Raw genomic sequence first — 20,809 nt, 5'->3', positions numbered from 1 at the left:
TTGCCACATTTCAGGCTTCAAACATAAAGATATAAAACTGTATTTTTTTGTGAAGAATCAACAACAAGTGGGACACAATCATGAAGTGGAATGACATTTATTGGATATTTCAAACTTTTTTAACAAATCAAAAACTGAAAAATTGGGCGTGCAAAATTATTCAGCCCCTTTACTTTCAGTGCAGCAAACTCTCTCCAGAAGTTCAGTGAGGATCTCTGAATGATCCAATGTTGACCTAAATGACTAATGATGATAAATACAATCCACCTGTGTGTAATCAAGTCTCCGTATAAATGCACCTGCACTGTGATAGTCTCAGAGGTCCGTTAAAAGCGCAGAGAGCATCATGAAGAACAAGGAACACACCAGGCAGGTCCGAGATACTGTTGTGAAGAAGTTTAAAGCCGGATTTGGATACAAAAAGATTTCCCAAGCTTTAAACATCCCAAGGAGCACTGTGCAAGCGATAATATTGAAATGGAAGGAGTATCAGACCACTGCAAATCTATCAAGACCTGGCCGTCCCTCTAAACTTTCAGCTCATACAAGGAGAAGAATGATCAGAGATGCAGCCAAGAGGCCCATGATCACTCTGGATGAACTGCAGAGATCTACAGCTGAGGTGGGAGACTCTGTCCATAGGACAACAATCAGTCGTATATTGCACAAATCTGGCCTTTATGGAAGAGTGGCAAGAAGAAAGACATTTCTTAAAGATATCCATAAAAAGTGTCGTTTAAAGTTTTCCACAAGCCACCTGGGAGACACACCAAACATGTGGAAGAAGGTGCTCTGGTCAGATGAAACCAAAATTGAACTTTTTGGCAACAATGCAAAACGTTAAAAGCAACACAGCTGAACACACCATCCCCACTGTCAAACATGGTGGTGGCAACATCATGGTTTGGGCCTGCTTTTCTTCAGCAGGGACAGGGAAGATGGTTAAAATTGATGGGAAGATGAATGGAGCCAAATACAGGACCATTCTGGAAGAAAACCTGATGGAGTCTGCAAAAGACCTGCGACTGGGACGGAGATTTGTCTTCCAACAAGACAATGATTCAAAACATAAAGCAAAATCTACAATGGAATGGTTCAAAAATAAACATATCCAGGTGTTAGAATGGCCAAGTCAAAGTCCAGACCTGAATCCAATCGAGAATCTGTGGAAAGAACTGAAAACTGCTGTTCACAAATGCTCTCCATCCAACCTCACTGAGCTCGAGCTGTTTTGCAAGGAGGAATGGGAAAAAAATTCAGTCTCTCGATGTGCAAAACTGATAGAGACATACCCCAAGCGACTTACAGCTGTAATCGCAGCAAAAGGTGGCGCTACAAAGTATTAACTTAAGGGGGCTGAATAATTTTGCACGCCCAATTTTTCAGTTTTTGATTTGTTAAAAAAGTTTGAAATATCCAATAAATGTCGTTCCACTTCATGATTGTGTCCCACTTGTTGTTGATTCTTCACAAAAAATACAGTTTTATATCTTTATGTTTGAAGCCTGAAATGTGGCAAAAGGTCGCAAAGTTCAAGGGGGCCGAATACTTTCGCAAGGCACTGTAGCTGTGTGTGAACTGACTGTTTAATCAGTATATAGCTGTGTGAACTGACTGTTTAATCAGTATATAGCTGTGTGTGAACTGACTGTTTAATCAGTATATAGCTGTGTGAACTGACTGTTTAATCAGTATATAGCTGTGTGTGAACTGACTGTTTAATCAGTATATGGCTGTGTGTGAACTGACTGTTTAATCAGTATAGCTGTGTGTGAACTGACTGTTTAATCAGTATATAGCTGTGTGAACTGACTGTTTAATCAGTATATAGCTGTGTGAACTGACTGTTTAATCAGTATATAGCTGTGTTTGAACTGACTGTTTAATCCACGTTTCTGTTAGGTTAGCCACGTTTCTGTTTATTGGTTAGCCACATTTCTGTTTGGTTAGCCACATTTCTGTTAGCCACGTTTCTGTTTATAGGTTAGCCACGTTTCTGTTTATAGGTTAGCCACGTTTCTGTTTATTGGTTAGCCACGTTTCTGTTTATAGGTTAGCCACGTTTCTGTTTATAGGTTAGCCACGTTTCTGTTAGCCTAGCCACGTTTCTGTTTATAGGTTAGCCACGTTTCTGTTTATAGGTTAGCCACGTTTCTGTTTATAGGTTAGCCACGTTTCTGTTAGCCTAGCCACGTTTCTGTTTATAGGTTAGCCACGTTTCTGTTTGGTTAGCCACGTTTCTGTTTGGTTAGCCACGTTTCTGTTTGGTTAGCCACGTTTCTGTTTATTGGTTAGCCACGTTTCTGTTTATAGGTTAGCCACGTTTCTGTTTATAGGTTAGCCACGTTTCTGTTTATAGGTTAGCCACGTTTCTGTTTATAGGTTAGCCACGTTTCTGTTAGCCTAGCCACGTTTCTGTTTATAGGTTAGCCACGTTTCTGTTAGCCTAGCCACGTTTCTGTTTATTGGTTAGCCACGTTTCTGTTTGGTTAGCCACGTTTCTGTTTGGTTAGCCACGTTTCTGTTTATTGGTTAGCCACGTTTCTGTTTATAGGTTAGCCACGTTTCTGTTTATAGGTTAGCCACGTTTCTGTTTATAGGTTAGCCACGTTTCTGTTTATAGGTTAGCCACGTTTCTGTTAGCCTAGCCACGTTTCTGTTTATAGGTTAGCCACGTTTCTGTTTATAGGTTAGCCACGTTTCTGTTAGCCTAGCCACGTTTCTGTTTATAGGTTAGCCACGTTTCTGTTAGCCTAGCCACGTTTCTGTTTATAGGTTAGCCACGTTTCTGTTTATAGGTTAGCCACGTTTCTGTTTATAGGTTAGCCACATTTCTGTTAGCCTAGCCACGTTTCTGTTTATAGGTTAGCCACGTTTCTGTTTATAGGTTAGCCACGTTTCTGTTTATAGGTTAGCCACGTTTCTGTTTGGTTAGCCACGTTTCTGTTTGGTTAGCCACGTTTCTGTTTATAGGTTAGCCACGTTTCTGTTTATAGGTTAGCCACGTTTCTGTTTATAGGTTAGCCACGTTTCTGTTTATTGGTTAGCCACGTTTCTGTTTGGTTAGCCACGTTTCTGTTTATAGGTTAGCCACGTTTCTGTTTGGTTAGCCACGTTTCTGTTTATAGGTTAGCCACGTTTCTGTTTATAGGTTAGCCACGTTTCTGTTTATTGGTTAGCCACGTTTCTGTTTGGTTAGCCACGTTTCTGTTTGGTTAGCCACGTTTCTGTTTGGTTAGCCACGTTACTGTTAGGTTAGCCACGTTTCTGTTTGGTTAGCCACGTTTCTGTTTGGTTAGCCACGTTTGTGTTAGCCACGTTTCTGTTAGCCACGTTTCTGTTTGGTTAGCCACGTTTCTGTTTGGTTAGCCACGTTTGTGTTAGCCACGTTTCTGTTAGCCACGTTTCTGTTTGGTTAGCCACGTTTCTGTTAGGTTAGCCACGTTTCTGTTAGGTTAGCCACGTTTCTGTTAGGTTAGCCACGTTTCTGTTAGGTTAGCCACGTTTCTGTTAGCCACGTTTCTGTTTATAGGTTAGCCACGTTTCTGTTTATAGGTTAGCCACGTTTCTGTTTATAGGTTAGCCACGTTTCTGTTTATAGGTTAGCCACGTTTCTGTTTATAGGTTAGCCACGTTTCTGTTTATAGGTTAGCCACGTTTCTGTTAGCCTAGCCACGTTTCTGTTTATAGGTTAGCCACGTTTCTGTTTATAGGTTAGCCACGTTTCTGTTTATAGGTTAGCCACGTTTCTGTTTATTGGTTAGCCACGTTTCTGTTTGGTTAGCCACGTTACTGTTTGGTTAGCCACGTTTCTGTTTGGTTAGCCACGTTTCTGTTTATTGGTTAGCCACATTTCTGTTTGGTTAGCCACGTTTCTGTTTGGTTAGCCACGTTTCTGTTTCTGTTAGCCACGTTTCTGTTTGGTTAGCCACGTTTCTGTTTGGTTAGCCACGTTTGTGTTAGCCACGTTTCTGTTAGGGTTAGCCACGTTTCTGTTTGGTTAGCCACGTTTCTGTTAGCCACGTTTCTGTTAGGTTAGCCACGTTTATGTTAGGTTAGCCACGTTTCTGTTAGGTTAGCCACGTTTCTGTTAGCCACGTTTCTGTTAGGTTAGCCACGTTTATGTTAGGTTAGCCACGTTACTGTTTGGTTAGCCACGTTTCTGTTTGGTTAGCCACGTTTCTGTTTATTGGTTAGCCACGTTTCTGTTAGGGTTAGCCACGTTTCTGTTTGGTTAGCCACGTTTGTGTTAGCCACGTTTCTGTTAGCCACGTTTCTGTTAGCCTAGCCACGTTTCTGTTTATTGGTTAGCCACGTTTCTGTTTATAGGTTAGCCACGTTTCTGTTTATAGGTTAGCCACGTTTCTGTTTATAGGTTAGCCACGTTTCTGTTTATTGGTTAGCCACGTTTCTGTTTATTGGTTAGCCACGTTTCTGTTTGGTTAGCCACGTTTCTGTTTGGTTAGCCACGTTTCTGTTTGGTTAGCCACGTTTCTGTTTGATTAGCCACGTTTCTGTTTGGTTAGCCACGTTACTGTTAGGTTAGCCACGTTTCTGTTTGGTTAGCCACGTTTCTGTTTGGTTAGCCACGTTTGTGTTAGCCACGTTTCTGTTAGCCACGTTTCTGTTTGGTTAGCCACGTTTCTGTTTATTGGTTAGCCACATTTCTGTTTGGTTAGCCACGTTACTGTTAGGTTAGCCACGTTTCTGTTTGGTTAGCCACGTTTCTGTTTGGTTAGCCACGTTTCTGTTTGGTTAGCCACGTTTCTGTTTGGTTAGCCACGTTTGTGTTAGCCACGTTTCTGTTAGGGTTAGCCACGTTTCTGTTTGGTTAGCCACGTTTGTGTTAGCCACGTTTCTGTTAGCCACGTTTCTGTTAGGTTAGCCACGTTTATGTTAGGTTAGCCACGTTTCTGTTAGGTTAGCCACGTTTCTGTTAGCCACGTTTCTGTTAGCCTAGCCACGTTTCTGTTTATAGGTTAGCCACGTTTCTGTTTATAGGTTAGCCACGTTTCTGTTTGGTTAGCCACGTTTCTGTTTGGTTAGCCACGTTTCTGTTTGGTTAGCCACGTTTCTGTTTGGTTAGCCACGTTTCTGTTTGATTAGCCACGTTTCTGTTTGGTTAGCCACGTTACTGTTAGGTTAGCCACGTTTCTGTTTGGTTAGCCACGTTTCTGTTTGGTTAGCCACGTTTCTGTTAGCCACGTTTCTGTTAGCCACGTTTCTGTTCCACGTTTCTGTTAGGTTAGCCACGTTTCTGTTAGCCACGTTTCTGTTAGCCTAGCCACGTTTCTGTTTATAGGTTAGCCACGTTTCTGTTTATAGGTTAGCCACGTTTCTGTTTATTGGTTAGCCACGTTTCTGTTTATTGGTTAGCCACGTTTCTGTTTGGTTAGCCACGTTTCTGTTTGGTTAGCCACGTTTCTGTTTGGTTAGCCACGTTTCTGTTTGATTAGCCACGTTTCTGTTTGGTTAGCCACGTTAGCCACGTTTCTGTTAGCCACGTTTCTGTTAGCCTAGCCACGTTTCTGTTTATAGGTTAGCCACGTTTCTGTTTATAGGTTAGCCACGTTTCTGTTTATTGGTTAGCCACGTTTCTGTTTATTGGTTAGCCACGTTTCTGTTTGGTTAGCCACGTTTCTGTTTGGTTAGCCACGTTTCTGTTTGGTTAGCCACGTTTCTGTTTGATTAGCCACGTTTCTGTTTGGTTAGCCACGTTACTGTTAGGTTAGCCACGTTTCTGTTTGGTTAGCCACGTTTCTGTTTGGTTAGCCACGTTTCTGTTAGCCACGTTTCTGTTAGCCACGTTTCTGTTTGGTTAGCCACGTTTCTGTTTGGTTAGCCACGTTTCTGTTTGGGTTAGCCACGTTTCTGTTTCGGTTAGCCACGTTTCTGTTAGCCACGTTTCTGTTTCGGTTAGCCACGTTTCTGTTTCGGTTAGCCACGTTTCTGTTTGGTTAGCCACGCTTCTGTTAGCCACGCTTCTGTTAGCCACGCTTCTGTTTGGTTAGGTTAGCCACATTTCTGTTTGGTTAGCCACGTTTCTGTTTGGTTAGCCACGTTTCTGTTTGGTTAGCCACGTTTCTGTTTGGTTAGCCACGTTTCTGTTAGCCACGCTTCTGTTAGGTTAGCCACGTTTCTGTTTGGTTAGCCACGTTTCTGTTTCGGTTAGCCACGTTTCTGTTTCGGTTAGCCACGTTTCTGTTTCGGTTAGCCACGTTTCTGTTTCGGTTAACCACGTTTCTGTTTCGGTTAGCCACGTTTCTGTTTCGGTTAGCCACGTTTCTGTTTCGGTTAGCCACGTTTCTGTTTCGGTTAGCCACGTTTCTGTTTGGTTAGCCACGCTTCTGTTAGCCACGCTTCTGTTAGCCACGCTTCTGTTTGGTTAGGTTAGCCACGTTTCTGTTTGGTTAGCCACGTTTCTGTTTGGTTAGCCACGTTGCTGTTTGGTTAGCCACGTTTCTGTTAGCCACGCTTCTGTTAGGTTAGCCACGTTTCTGTTTGGTTAACCATGTTTCTGTTTGGTTAGCCACGTTCTGTTAGCCACGTTTCTGTTTGGTTAGCCACGTTTCTGTTTGGATAGCCACGTTTCTGTTTGGTTAGCCACGTTTCTGTTTGGTTAGCCACGTTTCTGTTTGGTTAGCCACGTTTCTGTTAGCCACGCTTCTGTTAGGTTAGCCACGTTTCTGTTTGGTTAACCATGTTTCTGTTTGGTTAGCCACGTTCTGTTAGCCACGTTTCTGTTTGGTTAGCCACGTTTCTGTTTGGTTAGCCACGTTTCTGTTTGGTTAGCCACGTTTCTGTTAGCCACGTTTCTGTTTTGTTAGCCACGTTTCCTTTAGGTTAGCCACGTTTCTGTTAGCCACGTTTCTGTTAGCCTAGCCACGTTTCTGTTTATAGGTTAGCCACGTTTCTGTTTGGTTAGCCACGTTTCTGTTTGGTTAGCCACGTTTCTGTTAGGTTAGCCACGTTTCTGTTAGGTTAGCCACGTTTCTGTTAGGTTAGCCACGTTTCTGTTAGGTTAGCCACGTTTGTTAGCCTAGCCACGTTTCTGTTTATAGGTTAGCCACGTTTCTGTTTATAGGTTAGCCACGTTTCTGTTTATAGGTTAGCCACGTTTCTGTTTATTGGTTAGCCACGTTTCTTTTTATTGGTTAGCCACGTTTCTGTTAGGTTAGCCACGTTTCTGTTAGGTTAGCCACGTTTCTGTTAGGTTAGCCACGTTTTTGTTAGGTTAGCCACATTTCTGTTAGGTTAGCCACGTTTCTGTTAGGTTAGCCACGTTTCTGTTAGCCACGTTTCTGTTAGCCTAGCCACGTTTCTGTTTATAGGTTAGCCACGTTTCTGTTTATAGGTTAGCCACGTTTCTGTTTATTGGTTAGCCACGTTTCTGTTTATTGGTTAGCCACGTTTCTGTTTGGTTAGCCACGTTTCTGTTTGGTTAGCCACGTTTCTGTTTGGTTAGCCACGTTTCTGTTTGGTTAGCCACATTTCTGTTTGGTTAGCCACGTTACTGTTAGGTTAGCCACGTTTCTGTTTGGTTAGCCACGTTTCTGTTTCTGTTAGCCACGTTTCTGTTTGGTTAGCCACGTTTCTGTTTGGTTAGCCACGTTTCTGTTTGGTTAGCCACGTTTCTGTTTGGTTAGCCACGTTCTGTTAGCCACGTTTCTGTTAGGTTAGCCACGTTTCTGTTAGGTTAGCCACGTTTCTGTTTGGTTAGCCACGTTTCTGTTTGGGTTAGCCACGTTTCTGTTAGGCTAGCCACGTTTCTGTTTCTGTTAGCCACGTTTCTGTTAGCCACGTTTCTGTTAGCCACGTTTCTGTTAGCCACGTTTCTGTTAGCCACGTTTCTGTTTGGTTAGCCACGTTTCTGTTTGGTTAGCCACGTTACTGTTAGGTTAGCCACGTTTCTGTTTGGTTAGCCACGTTTCTGTTCGGTTAGCCACGTTTGTGTTAGCCACGTTTCTGTTAGCCACGTTTCTGTTTGGTTAGCCACGTTTCTGTTTGGTTAGCCACGTTTGTGTTAGCCACGTTTCTGTTAGCCACGTTTCTGTTTGGTTAGCCACGTTTCTGTTAGGTTAGCCACGTTTCTGTTAGGTTAGCCACGTTTCTGTTAGGTTAGCCACGTTTCTGTTAGCCACGTTTCTGTTAGCCTAGCCACGTTTCTGTTTATAGGTTAGCCACGTTTCTGTTTATAGGTTAGCCACGTTTCTGTTTATTGGTTAGCCACGTTTCTGTTTATTGGTTAGCCACATTTCTGTTTGGTTAGCCACGTTACTGTTAGGTTAGCCACGTTTCTGTTTGGTTAGCCACGTTTCTGTTTCTGTTAGCCACGTTTCTGTTTGGTTAGCCACGTTTCTGTTTGGTTAGCCACGTTTCTGTTTGGTTAGCCACGTTTGTGTTAGCCACGTTTCTGTTAGGGTTAGCCACGTTTCTGTTTGGTTAGCCACGTTTGTGTTAGCCACGTTTCTGTTAGCCACGTTTCTGTTAGGTTAGCCACGTTTATGTTAGGTTAGCCACGTTTCTGTTAGGTTAGCCACGTTTCTGTTAGCCACGTTTCTGTTAGCCTAGCCACGTTTCTGTTTATAGGTTAGCCACGTTTCTGTTTATAGGTTAGCCACGTTTCTGTTTATTGGTTAGCCACGTTTCTGTTTATTGGTTAGCCACGTTTCTGTTTGGTTAGCCACGTTTCTGTTTGGTTAGCCACGTTTCTGTTTGGTTAGCCACGTTTCTGTTTGATTAGCCACGTTTCTGTTTGGTTAGCCACGTTACTGTTAGGTTAGCCACGTTTCTGTTTGGTTAGCCACGTTTCTGTTTGGTTAGCCACGTTTCTGTTAGCCACGTTTCTGTTAGCCACGTTTCTGTTTGGTTAGCCACGTTTCTGTTTGGTTAGCCACGTTTCTGTTTGGGTTAGCCACGTTTCTGTTTCGGTTAGCCACGTTTCTGTTAGCCACGTTTCTGTTTCGGTTAGCCACGTTTCTGTTTCGGTTAGCCACGTTTCTGTTTGGTTAGCCACGCTTCTGTTAGCCACGCTTCTGTTAGCCACGCTTCTGTTTGGTTAGGTTAGCCACATTTCTGTTTGGTTAGCCACGTTTCTGTTTGGTTAGCCACGTTTCTGTTTGGTTAGCCACGTTTCTGTTTGGTTAGCCACGTTTCTGTTTCGGTTAGCCACGTTTCTGTTTCGGTTAGCCACGTTTCTGTTTCGGTTAGCCACGTTTCTGTTTGGTTAGCCACGCTTCTGTTAGCCACGCTTCTGTTAGCCACGCTTCTGTTTGGTTAGGTTAGCCACGTTTCTGTTTGGTTAGCCACGTTTCTGTTTGGTTAGCCACGTTTCTGTTTGGTTAGCCACGTTTCTGTTTGGTTAGCCACGTTTCTGTTAGCCACGCTTCTGTTAGGTTAGCCACGTTTCTGTTTGGTTAACCATGTTTCTGTTTGGTTAGCCACGTTCTGTTAGCCACGTTTCTGTTTGGTTAGCCACGTTTCTGTTTGGATAGTCACGTTTCTGTTTGGTTAGCCACGTTTCTGTTTGGTTAGCCACGTTTCTGTTTGGTTAGCCACGTTTCTGTTTGGTTAGCCACGTTTCTGTTAGCCACGCTTCTGTTAGGTTAGCCACGTTTCTGTTTGGTTAACCATGTTTCTGTTTGGTTAGCCACGTTCTGTTAGCCACGTTTCTGTTTGGTTAGCCACGTTTCTGTTTGGTTAGCCACGTTTCTGTTTGGTTAGCCACGTTTCTGTTAGCCACGTTTCTGTTTTGTTAGCCACGTTTCTGTTAGGTTAGCCACGTTTCTGTTAGCCACGTTTCTGTTAGCCTAGCCACGTTTCTGTTTATAGGTTAGCCACGTTTCTGTTTGGTTAGCCACGTTTCTGTTTGGTTAGCCACGTTTCTGTTAGGTTAGCCACGTTTCTGTTAGGTTAGCCACATTTCTGTTAGGTTAGCCACGTTTCTGTTAGGTTAGCCACGTTTCTGTTAGCCTAGCCACGTTTCTGTTTATAGGTTAGCCACGTTTCTGTTTATAGGTTAGCCACGTTTCTGTTTATAGGTTAGCCACGTTTCTGTTTATTGGTTAGCCACGTTTCTTTTTATTGGTTAGCCACGTTTCTGTTAGGTTAGCCACGTTTCTGTTAGGTTAGCCACGTTTCTGTTAGGTTAGCCACGTTTCTGTTAGGTTAGCCACATTTCTGTTAGGTTAGCCACGTTTCTGTTAGGTTAGCCACGTTTCTGTTAGCCTAGCCACGTTTCTGTTTATAGGTTAGCCACGTTTCTGTTTATAGGTTAGCCACGTTTCTGTTTATTGGTTAGCCACGTTTCTGTTTATAGGTTAGCCACGTTTCTGTTTGGTTAGCCACATTTCTGTTTGGTTAGCCACGTTTCTGTTAGGTTAGCCACATTTCTGTTTGGTTAGCCACGTTTCTGTTTGGTTAGCCACGTTTCTGTTTGGTTAGCCACGTTTCTGTTTGGTTAGCCACGTTTCTGTAGCAATAATGTGATTGCAGAGTTTACGAAATTGATGCAAATAACAAAAGACGATATTCTGCCATGTAGCCATAGACTACTGTGTAGTTTCCATTTAACTCTATCGGAAGAAGGTTAGCATTAGCATCATGTTGCTAACGGCTACAGGAAGTGTGCCTACACCAGGTTGTCTAACACACACACACAAACACACACAAAAACACACACACACACACACTCCTGTTTCAGAAAGCTGCAAGGAAATACCCATCACTGATGAATTCTGTTCATATATTATGATTCACTTGATTCCCTACCAAGTTCAATACATCTAGTTTATTCCCTACCAAGTTCAATACATTTAGTTGATTCCCTACTAACGTCAATACATTTAGTTGATTCCCTACTAAGTTCAATACATTTAGTTGATTCCCTACTAAGTTCAATACATTTAGTTGATTCCCTACTAAGTTCAATACATTTAGTTGATTCCCTACTAAGTTCAATACATTTAGTTGATTCCCTACTAAGTTCAATACATTTAGTTGATTCCCTACTAACGTCAATACATTTAGTTGATTCCCTACTAACGTCAATACATTTAGTTGATTCCCTACTAAGTTCAATACATGTTTGAATATTGTTGAATTCAGTTTTAATGTCTGGATTCCGTACTCAATGTAGATTTTATAGAGCCCTAGTGGGGGTGTGGTGTTTGGTGTGTGTGTGGTGTTTGGTGTGTGTGTATGTGTGTGTAGTGTGTGTGTAGTGTGTGGTGTTTGGTGTGTGTGTGGTGTTTGGTGTGTGTGTATGTGTGTGTAGTGTGTGTGTAGTGTGTGGTGTTTGGTGTGTGTCTGGTGTTTGGTGTGTGTGTATGTGTGTGTAGTGTGTGGTGTTTGGTGTGTGTGTATGTGTGTGTAGTGTGTGTAGTGTGTGTGGTGTTTGGTGTGTGTGTGTGTTTGTGTGTGTAGTGTGTCTAGTAGTGTGTAGTGTGTGTGTGTATGTGTAGTGTGTGTAGTGTGTAGTGTGTGTGTGTGTTACCTATCCTGAGGTCCAGCTCCTGACGGACGTCCACAGCATCACTGACGTTGCCGTCTGGTTAGTGTGTGTAGTGTGTAGTGTGTGTGTGTAGTGTGTGTGTGTGTTACCTATCCTGAGGTCCAGCTCCTGACGGACGTCCACAGCATCACTGACGTTGCCGTCTGGTTAGTGTGTGTAGTGTGTAGTGTGTAGTGTGTGTGTGTAGTGTGTAGTGTATAGTGTGTGTGTGTAGTGTGTGTGTGTAGTGTGTAGTGTATAGTGTGTGTGTGTAGTGTGTGTGTGTAGTGTGTAGTGTATAGTGTGTGTGTGTAGTGTGTGTGTGTGTTACCTATCCTGAGGTCCAGCTCCTGACGGACGTCCACAGCATCACTGACGTTGCCGTCTGGTTCCGTTAGCGTGTCACATGCTCTCCTGATAGAGTTGGGAGTGATCTCAGAGAACCGAGCACGGAACACCTGCACACCGGGCTTGACTGGAACACACACACACAGAGAGAGGGGTAACTGCTATCACAACACACATTATCCAGCCAGAGGTGCACAAGTGTGTGTGTGTGTGTGTGTGTGTGTGTGTGTGTGTGTGTGTGTGTGTGTGTGTGTGTGTGTGTGTGTGTACCTGCTTTGCAGACGTCTATCACCTCAAAGCCGATGTTCTCTCCCTCTCTGTCACAATCTGTCCAGATGACAAGCGCCTGGCACTGACTCACCTCTCTCTCTAGGGTCCGCTAGGAGACACACAGAGAGACACACACACACCCCCACACACACACACAGGGAGAGACACACACACAGGGACACACAGCGAGACACACGCACAGAGAGACACACACACCCACAGGGAGAGACACACACACACAGAGAAAAGGTTACACACACACATCAGACTGAGAAGCTTGTTTGTTTCTGTCTTCGGAATCTTTGTCTGTCTTTCAGAAACTCTTTCTCTGTCTTTCAGAAACTCTGTCTTTCAGAAACACTCAGAAACTCTTTCTCTGTCTTTCAGAAACTCTCAGAAACTCTTTCTATGTCAGTGCATGATTGCAGTATTGAACAACATGCCAATGAGTCCAATCAAAGGAAGTGTCAGAGAACCACAGTAACAGTTCAAGACAGAAGACAGTAACATTTCAAGACAGAAGACAGTAACAGTACGTTCAACTAGACTACCTTGATCTGAACAAAGTTCTCAGGACAATACTTCTCCACCTCAGCATCAAACAGCAGGACAGGATTACAGCTGTGCCTGGAACACACACACACACACACACACACACACACACACACACACACACACACACACACACACACACACACACACACACACACACACACACAGTTACACACAGGTACACACACACAGAGAGAGAGCACTATAGGAAGTGTCGTACGATGACAGAAGTCGTAAACCTCACCATTTCTGGAACTGAGCCTTGAACTCCAGACCCAACAGATGACCTGAAACTGACGTCATACACACCGTCACATTCTGTAGGGACACACACACACACACAAAATGAGCCACCACCAAATCCCAAACACACCTGGGATAGAGCAGTTACTACTGGGATAGAGCAGTTACTACTGGGATAGAGCAGTTACTACTGGGATAGAGCAGTTACTACTGGGATAGAGCAGTTACTACTGGGATAGAGCAGGAGTAGTGTTGCATGCTGCTACTTACCCTTCCAAACAGGTTGTATTCAAACTCATAGAGTTTATTATAGACAGACAGCCCCTCCCTCTGAAACACAGACAACAGACAGTATATTATAGACAGACAGCCCCTCCCTCTGAAACACAGACAACAGACAGTATATTATAGACAGACAGCCCCTCCCTCTGAAACACAGACAACAGACAGTTTATTATAGACAGACAGCCCCTCCCTCTGAAACACAGACAGTTTATTATAGACAGACAGCCCCTCCCTCTGAAACACAGACAGTTTATTATAGACAGACAGCCCCTCCCTCTGAAACACAGACAGTATATTATAGACAGACAGCCCCTCCCTCTGAAACACAGACAGTATATTATAGACAGACAGCCCCTCCCTCTGAAACACAGACAGTATATTATAGACAGACAGCGCCTCACTCTGAAACACAGACAACAGACAGTATATTATAGACAGACAGCCCCTCCCTCTGAAACACAGACATTATATTATAGACAGACAGCCCCTCACTCTGAAACACAGACAGTATATTATAGACAGACAGCCCCTCACTCTGAAACACAGACAACAGACAGTTTATTATAGACAGACAGCCCCTCCCTCTGAAACACAGACAACAGACAGTTTATTATAGACAGACAGCCCCTCCCTCTGAAACACAGACAACAGACAGTTTATAATAGACAGACAGCCCCTCACTCTGAAACACAGACAACAGACAGTTTATTATAGACAGACAGCCCCTCCCTCTGAAACACAGACAGTTTATTATAGACAGACAGCCCCTCCCTCTGAAACACAGACAGTTTATTATAGACAGACAGCCCCTCCCTCTGAAACACAGACAACAGACAGTTTATTATAGACAGACAGCCCCTCACTCTGAAACACAGTCAGTTTATTATAGACAGACAGCCCCTCCCTCTGAAACACAGACACTATATTATAGACAGACAGCCCCTCCCTCTGAAACACAGACAGATTATTATAGACAGACAGCCCCTCACTCTGAAACACAGACAACAGACAGTTTATTATAGACAGACAACAGACAGTTTATTATAGACGGACAGCCCCTCCCTCTGAAACACAGACAGTTTATTATAGACAGACAGCCCCTCCCTCTGAAACACAGACAACAGACAGTTTATTATTGACAGACAGCCAGAGACAATAAACAGAGACAATCACACCTGATGATGTGAGACATTATGTCATGGGAAGACAGCTGGAAGCTGAGATAAACAGACAATCGTCCCATGTACTGATAAAAACCATTTATCTCACACACCTAAGACCCAAACACACACAGACAGACCCACCCTCCTCGCTCTGCCGTCAGACATGATCTCCGCGATGCATTTGGCCGCGTCATTCTTCTCCGCCACACAGAGAACCCGTTTGATCTGAGTCCTCCGGATCATGTCTCCCGGGGAGTCTGTCCTCTTCTGTCCGGTGACGCTAAACCCCCTGTGGACCTGGAGCCGTAACGTTAACGGTCGTCCGGATGTGAACAGAGCCCTAGTCAGATGATGTATCAGCATAGCTAGCCTAGCCTAGCCAGGGCGCGTTGGAGCTACACTTGGCATAACGTTACACACACACGTCGTGCCCAGCTAACATTAGTCAATATAACTCCTGAAGCGTTGTTACAAACTGTTATTTTGACTGATCCAACAGATTGACACAACATAAAACTGTCCAGATCTCACAGGGTCAGTTAGCTTGATGGGAGTAGCTAGCTAAATCATGTCAAACTTCAACCCTGAAACTAAGTTTACATGCCGAAGCTTAACCTTACAATTTTCCTGATCACCTAAACACAATTTACAATGTAACGTGCATTAGCGTGGACCCAATCTGCTAATAAATAAATAGTTTTAAAACTATTTTTCCAACTGAAAGGGTTGGTAAAAACGGCAGATAAATGTGATGTTGTTGATTTTACAAATTCCGCGCCTGTCAACGACAGCAGTCGTAAAACGACGATGTCGTAAAACAACTGTCGTAAAACCCCTTCCTGTTCTTGTGAATAATACTTTTTATGCCGATGTCCTTTAATTTTACGCCAAAAATACTACGCGAAGAGTATCTATTTTCAAGATTGAAATTGTGATTCATAATCTTAAATCACGTTGAATGTGTAATATTAGGTTTGTAATTTTAGGACAGTTAGCTACTTCCTTATGTGAGCTGGTCACGTGGTAACTACCAGCGGATTTTAATATGGCTACGGTCAGGATGTACATTTAACATTAAATAGTTTCACCGTATTTACTACTGGGACTTTATTATACCAGTGCATGACGGGCCACTGCCGATATTACCCGGTAACGGTGCACGATTCCCCGGACGAGCAATGTGTCATTGATGGAGTGTCGGGATACGGTCGTGTTCCGTTACGCGTCGTCTGTTTGCCAGATAACTGTCTTGACGTCGGTACTGTACGGGGGACGGAGCCAGAGAGATAGTCCCGGTGTTAAGTGCTATTGTTTATATACAGCGGTGACAGACATGTTGATGTGTGGCCTTCCTGCATCGTATTTTATCATCATGGACAGACAGGTGAAGACCACTCCCAGCTGGTAGAGGTAACGGGACGCAGACAGACAGACAGACAACCGTCAGTGTCGTGGACTGTTACTCCCAGCGAGTAGAGGGATACAGACAGACGGACAGTCAGACAGCTAGCCTAGTGGATGGACTTCCTCTGACGTCAAAGCTGACCCAAGCCCGGTCCAGAGAAAGATGATTGGTGCCCCAGACGTGGTGGCGTTTACTAAGGAGGATGATTTTGGGGAGGTAGGGTACCCCAACCCCTGGGTGGTGCCAGAAGAGTTCTCTGTCCCTCTGTTCCCATCGAATAACAACGCCAACCCCTGGGCCAAGACGTCATACGCCAAGTTCACTAAGGACTTCATCCTCATATCAGAGTTCTCTGAGCAGGTCGGTACCATGGGCAACTGGGGGAGGGGTGTGTGTGTTGATCTGATCTGTCCGGACGGGGTGTGTGTGTGTAATGAGCTGACCTTGTGTTGTCCTCCCCTCCAGGTGGGCCCCCAGCCTCTTCTCACCATTCCGGACGACCCAAAGGTGTTTGGGACCTTTGACCTGAACTACTTCAGTCTGAGGATCATGTCTGTTGACTACCAGGCCTCGTTCGTAGGACACCCCACCGGCAGCGGATACCCACGACTCAGGTGGCTGTCCTATTTTATTATGTTTTATTGTACTCCACTCAGATGTCCTATTTTATTATGTTTTATTGTACTCCACTCTGATGTTTGATTTGTATTGTACTCTAATGATGTCCTATTGTATTTGTACTCTACTCTAATGATATCCTATTGTATTTGTACTCCACTCTGATGTTTGATTTGTATTGTACTCTAATGATGTCCTATTTTATTATGTTTTATTGTACTCCACTCTGATGTTTGATTTGTATTGTACTCTAATGATGTCCTATTGTATTTGTACTCTACTCTAATGATATCCTATTGTATTTGTACTCTACTCTAATGATATCCTATTGTATTTGTACTCTACTCTAATGATATCCTATTGTATTTGTACTCTACTCTACTGATATCCTATTGTATTTGTACTCTACTCTAATGATATCCTATTGTATTTGTACTCTACTCTAATGATATCCTATTGTATTTGTACTCTACTCTACTGATATCCTATTGTATTTGTACTCTACTCTAATGATATCCTATTGTATTGTATTGTACTCTACTCTAATGATATCCTATTGTATTTGTACTCTACTCTACTGATATCCTATTGTATTTGTATTGTACTCTAATGATATCCTATTGTATTGTACTCTACTCTAATGATATCCTATTGTATTTGTACTCTACTCTAATGATATCCTATTGTATTTGTACTCTACTCTAATGATATCCTATTGTATTTGTACTCTACTCTAATGATATCCTATTGTATTTGTACTCTACTCTAATGATATCCTATTGTATTTGTACTCTACTCTAATGATATCCTATTGTATTTGTACTCTACTCTAATGATGTCCTATTGTATTTGTACTCTACTCTAATGATATCCTATTGTATTTGTACTCTACTCTAATGATATTGTATTTGTATTGTACTCTACTGTAATGACATCCTATTTTACTGTTTTCTGTTACATTCTATTATATTCTACTCTAATTCTATTCTACTCTAATTCTGTTCTATTCTACTCTACTTCTATTCTGTTATTCTACTCTAGTTCTATTCTATTCTGTTCTATTCTACTCTAGTTCTATTATGTTCTATTCTATTCTACTCTAGTTCTATTCTGTTCTATTCTACTCTAGTTCTATTCTACTCTAGTTCTATTCTACTCTAGTTCTATTCTACTCTAGTTCTGTTCTATTCTACTCTAGTTCTATTCTGTTCTATTCTACTCTAGTTATATTCTGTTCTATTCTACTCTAGTTATATTCTGTTCTATAGTTATATTCTACTCTAGTTATATTCTACTCTAATTCTGTTCTATTCTAATTATTTTCTGTTATTTCCTGTTACATTATATTCTACTCTAATTCTGTTCTATTCTGCTATAATTATTTTCTGTTCTATTCTTGTTAGAATGTAACAGAAAATAATTACAGTAGAATATAATATAATATTGTACTCTAATTCTTTTCTGTTACATTCTACTCTAATTCTGTTCTGTTACATTCTATTATATTCTACTCTAATTCTTTTCTGTTACATTCTACTCTAATTCTGTTCTGTTGCATTCTATTATATTCTACTCTAATTCTGTTCTATTCTAATTATTTTCTGTTACATTCTATTATATTCTACTCTAATTCTGTTACATTCTATTATATTCTACTCTAATTGTATCATCCTGTTCTCTCCTCCCCTGTAGTTTTGTGGAGGACTCCAGGGTGGTTCTGGGTAACTCTAAGGAGGGGGCGTTTGACTAGTCTGTTCTCTCCTCCCCTGTAGTTTTGTGGAGGACTCCAGGGTGGTTCTGGGTAACTCTAAGGAGGGGGCGTTTGACTAGTCTGTTCTCTCCTCCCCTGTAGTTTTGTGGAGGACTCCCGGGTGGTGCTGGGTGACTCTAAGGAGGGGGCGTTTGACTAGTCTGTTCTCTCCTCCCCTGTAGTTTTGTGGAGGACTCCCGGGTGGTTCTGGGTGACTCTAAGGAGGGGGCGTTTGACTAGTCTGTTCTCTCCTCCCCTGTAGTTTTGTGGAGGACTCCCGGGTGGTGCTAGGTGACTCCAAGGAGGGGGCGTTTGCCTACGTTCACCACCTGACGCTCTATGACCTGGAGGCCCGAGGCTTCGTCCGCCCGTTCTGCATGGCCTACGTCTCTGCCGACGAGAGGAAGATCATGCTGCAGTTCCAGGAGCTGTCGCTCCTCTTCTCCCGCGCCTCCGAGTGCCTGAAGACCGGAAACCGACGGGCCTTCGCCCGCGAGCTGCAGAGGAAGCTACGTGACCTGGAGTACGAGGACACACACACTCTGACACACACGCTCTGACATACACACACACTCTGACACACACACACACACACACACTCTGACACACACACACTGACACACACACACACACACTCTGACACACACTCTGACACACTCTGACAGGTTCCTACTGCTACCATCTGTTGTAACTTCCTGTTGTGCTTCTCCTGCCAGGTACACACGGTCTGTTCTGCAGAAAGAGGAGGGGCTTCAGCGGGAGGCGGGGCCTCAGGGGTGTTACTCCGCCCGCGCGGTGGACAAGGCCAATGAGCTTGCGGCGATGGAGAAGAGTATCTACGAGCACCGAGACCTGCTGAGGCAGATCACCTCGTACCCCCTCCGCCCCCGCCGAGACCCCCACGCCGCACACTGTCAACACTGTGTCACAGAGTCACAGAGACACAGAGACGCGCCGCCTGGCCCCGACCGTGACACGGGGGAGGAGGCGGGACAGAGGAGGCAGTCCTACACCCCGCAGCTGATCAAGGGGAAGTCGGCCAAGTGTTTCGCCAAGCGTCTGAAGAACCTGACGGAGTTATGCGAGGAGAGGTTCTACGAGGCCACCGTGGAACTACTCAACCACACAGAGCGGTGTTTCCGGGGGGACTTGTGTTACCTGTACACCCGTCGCCTGGACCGAGCGCTACGCAGGAAGCAGAACATCACCAACTTCCTGTTTGAGGAGGAGCTAGGGGAGGAGGAAGAGGAAGTAGCGGTGCTGGGAAGAATCTTCTGTTCTCTCAACCACACAGTGGGGACGGACTCACATATACACACCCCTTCCATCGTGCTTTGCCCCGAGCCACCGGAGTCTGTGGAGGGTCTGGTGGTGAACCCTCCCTGCCCTGATAACTCTGCCCAGCAGAGTGAGGCCCTGACCGGGGAGGAGAGGCTGGAGTCGTCACTCTCTGATCTGACCATGGAGACGCAGGACCAGGAAAGCTCTGAGGAGAATAAGGACAGCTTTAGTAGTGACAGGAGTGGAGGAGAGGAGGAGGAGGAGGGACGGGAGGGAGGAGATCAGACCCCTGTTTTTCTGCTGGAGGCTGAGGAGGGGGGAGAGGGTGAGACACACCGTGTGTGTGAGAGGGAGGGAGAGGCAGAAGGAGTGTTTAACAGAAAGAGGGAGGGAGAGGCAGAAGGAGTGGTTAACAGAAAGAGGGAGGGCGAGGCAGAAGGAGTGTTTAATGGAGAGAGGGAGGGAGAGGCAGAAGGAGTGTTTAATGGAGAGAGGGAGGGAGAGGCAGAAGGAGTGTTTACCGGAAAGACGGAGGGAGAGGCAGGAGTGCTTGGGAGAGAGGAGGGAGGGGCTGAGACAGAGGAGGGAGGGGCTGAGACAGAGGAGGGAGGGGCTGAGACAGAGGAGGGAGGGGCTGAGACAGAGGAGGGTGATGGACAGAGAGTTCCTGACCCTGAGTTACTGGTCCAGATGGACACGGCCTGCTGCATGTCTCAGGAGGGCTTCCTGTACAACTCTTCTCCCCCAGACATGCTGCCTGCTTCTGGGCTGCAGCCCGGCTCTCTACCCCTTCCCCTGGTGGTCAACCAGGAGCCCCAGGCCCTGCTGCCGGTCCAGGGGGACTACGGCCTGGGTTCCCCCCACTGCCCGAGCCCTGGGGCTGGGCTGGACCTGCCCGTCTCCTCCTCGGGAGATACCACCTCCAGGGGTTCGGACCAGGACGGGTGGGACTGTACCATGTCAGCGTCTACGGGGTCCGAACGGGCCGGCTCACCTCTGGGGTACGGGGGGTTGGTAACGCTGAGGCAGAAGAAGAGGGCCGGGCAGGGAGCGCTCAGGTGAGTCACTCATTGGTTGATTAATTCATTCTATAGCTTAGAGGACTCCTGATATCTCCAGTCTATGTGTGTGTTTTCTATACCTGCTCCCCCCCCCCCCCCCCCCCCCCCCCCCCCATGGAAGGTGTTTTCTATACCTGCTCCCCCCCCCCCCTCCATGGAAGGTGTTTTCTATACCTGCTCCCCCTCCATGGAAGGTGTTTTCTATACCTGCCCCCCCCTCCATGGAAGGTGTTTTCTATACCTGCTCCCCCCCATGGAAGGTGTTTTCTATACCTGCCCCCCCCCCCCCCCCCCCCCATGGAAGGTGTTTTCTATACCTGCCCCCCCCTCCATGGAAGGTGT

The 20,809-nt window shown here is 44.8% G+C and overlaps 2 protein-coding genes across 2 annotated transcripts in view; one reads left to right on the top strand and one right to left on the bottom strand.

Annotated features, from left to right (window-relative positions):
* LOC139423632 (DNA topoisomerase 3-alpha-like) overlaps positions 1-15,122 on the bottom strand; it is a 52,590-nt gene extending 37,468 nt beyond the window's left edge. Inside the window, exons 1-6 of the mRNA XM_071175218.1 lie at positions 14,494-15,122; positions 13,175-13,234; positions 12,906-12,979; positions 12,661-12,736; positions 12,110-12,218; positions 11,823-11,966 (exon numbers count right to left, since the gene is read on the bottom strand). Coding sequence (XP_071031319.1) covers positions 11,823-11,966; positions 12,110-12,218; positions 12,661-12,736; positions 12,906-12,979; positions 13,175-13,234; positions 14,494-14,715 — 685 coding nt within the window. The 5' untranslated portion in view covers positions 14,716-15,122. The remainder of the gene's footprint in view (positions 1-11,822; positions 11,967-12,109; positions 12,219-12,660; positions 12,737-12,905; positions 12,980-13,174; positions 13,235-14,493) is intronic.
* A 568-nt stretch (positions 15,123-15,690) lies between these two features.
* LOC139365274 (guanine nucleotide exchange protein smcr8a-like) overlaps positions 15,691-20,809 on the top strand; it is a 28,213-nt gene continuing 23,094 nt past the window's right edge. The window contains exons 1-5 of the mRNA XM_071102783.1: positions 15,691-16,117; positions 16,223-16,371; positions 18,228-18,256; positions 18,417-18,648; positions 18,842-20,464. Of these exons, the coding sequence (XP_070958884.1) occupies positions 15,920-16,117; positions 16,223-16,371; positions 18,228-18,256; positions 18,417-18,648; positions 18,842-20,464 (2,231 nt within the window). The 5' untranslated portion in view covers positions 15,691-15,919. The remainder of the gene's footprint in view (positions 16,118-16,222; positions 16,372-18,227; positions 18,257-18,416; positions 18,649-18,841; positions 20,465-20,809) is intronic.

The sequence above is a fragment of the Oncorhynchus clarkii genome, chromosome 13 (genome assembly GCF_045791955.1).
Source record: "Oncorhynchus clarkii lewisi isolate Uvic-CL-2024 chromosome 13, UVic_Ocla_1.0, whole genome shotgun sequence".
In the NCBI taxonomy this organism is placed as follows: Eukaryota; Metazoa; Chordata; class Actinopteri; order Salmoniformes; family Salmonidae; genus Oncorhynchus; species Oncorhynchus clarkii.
Note: the sequence above shows the minus strand (reverse complement) of the source record. Positions and strands in the feature narration are given on the sequence as shown.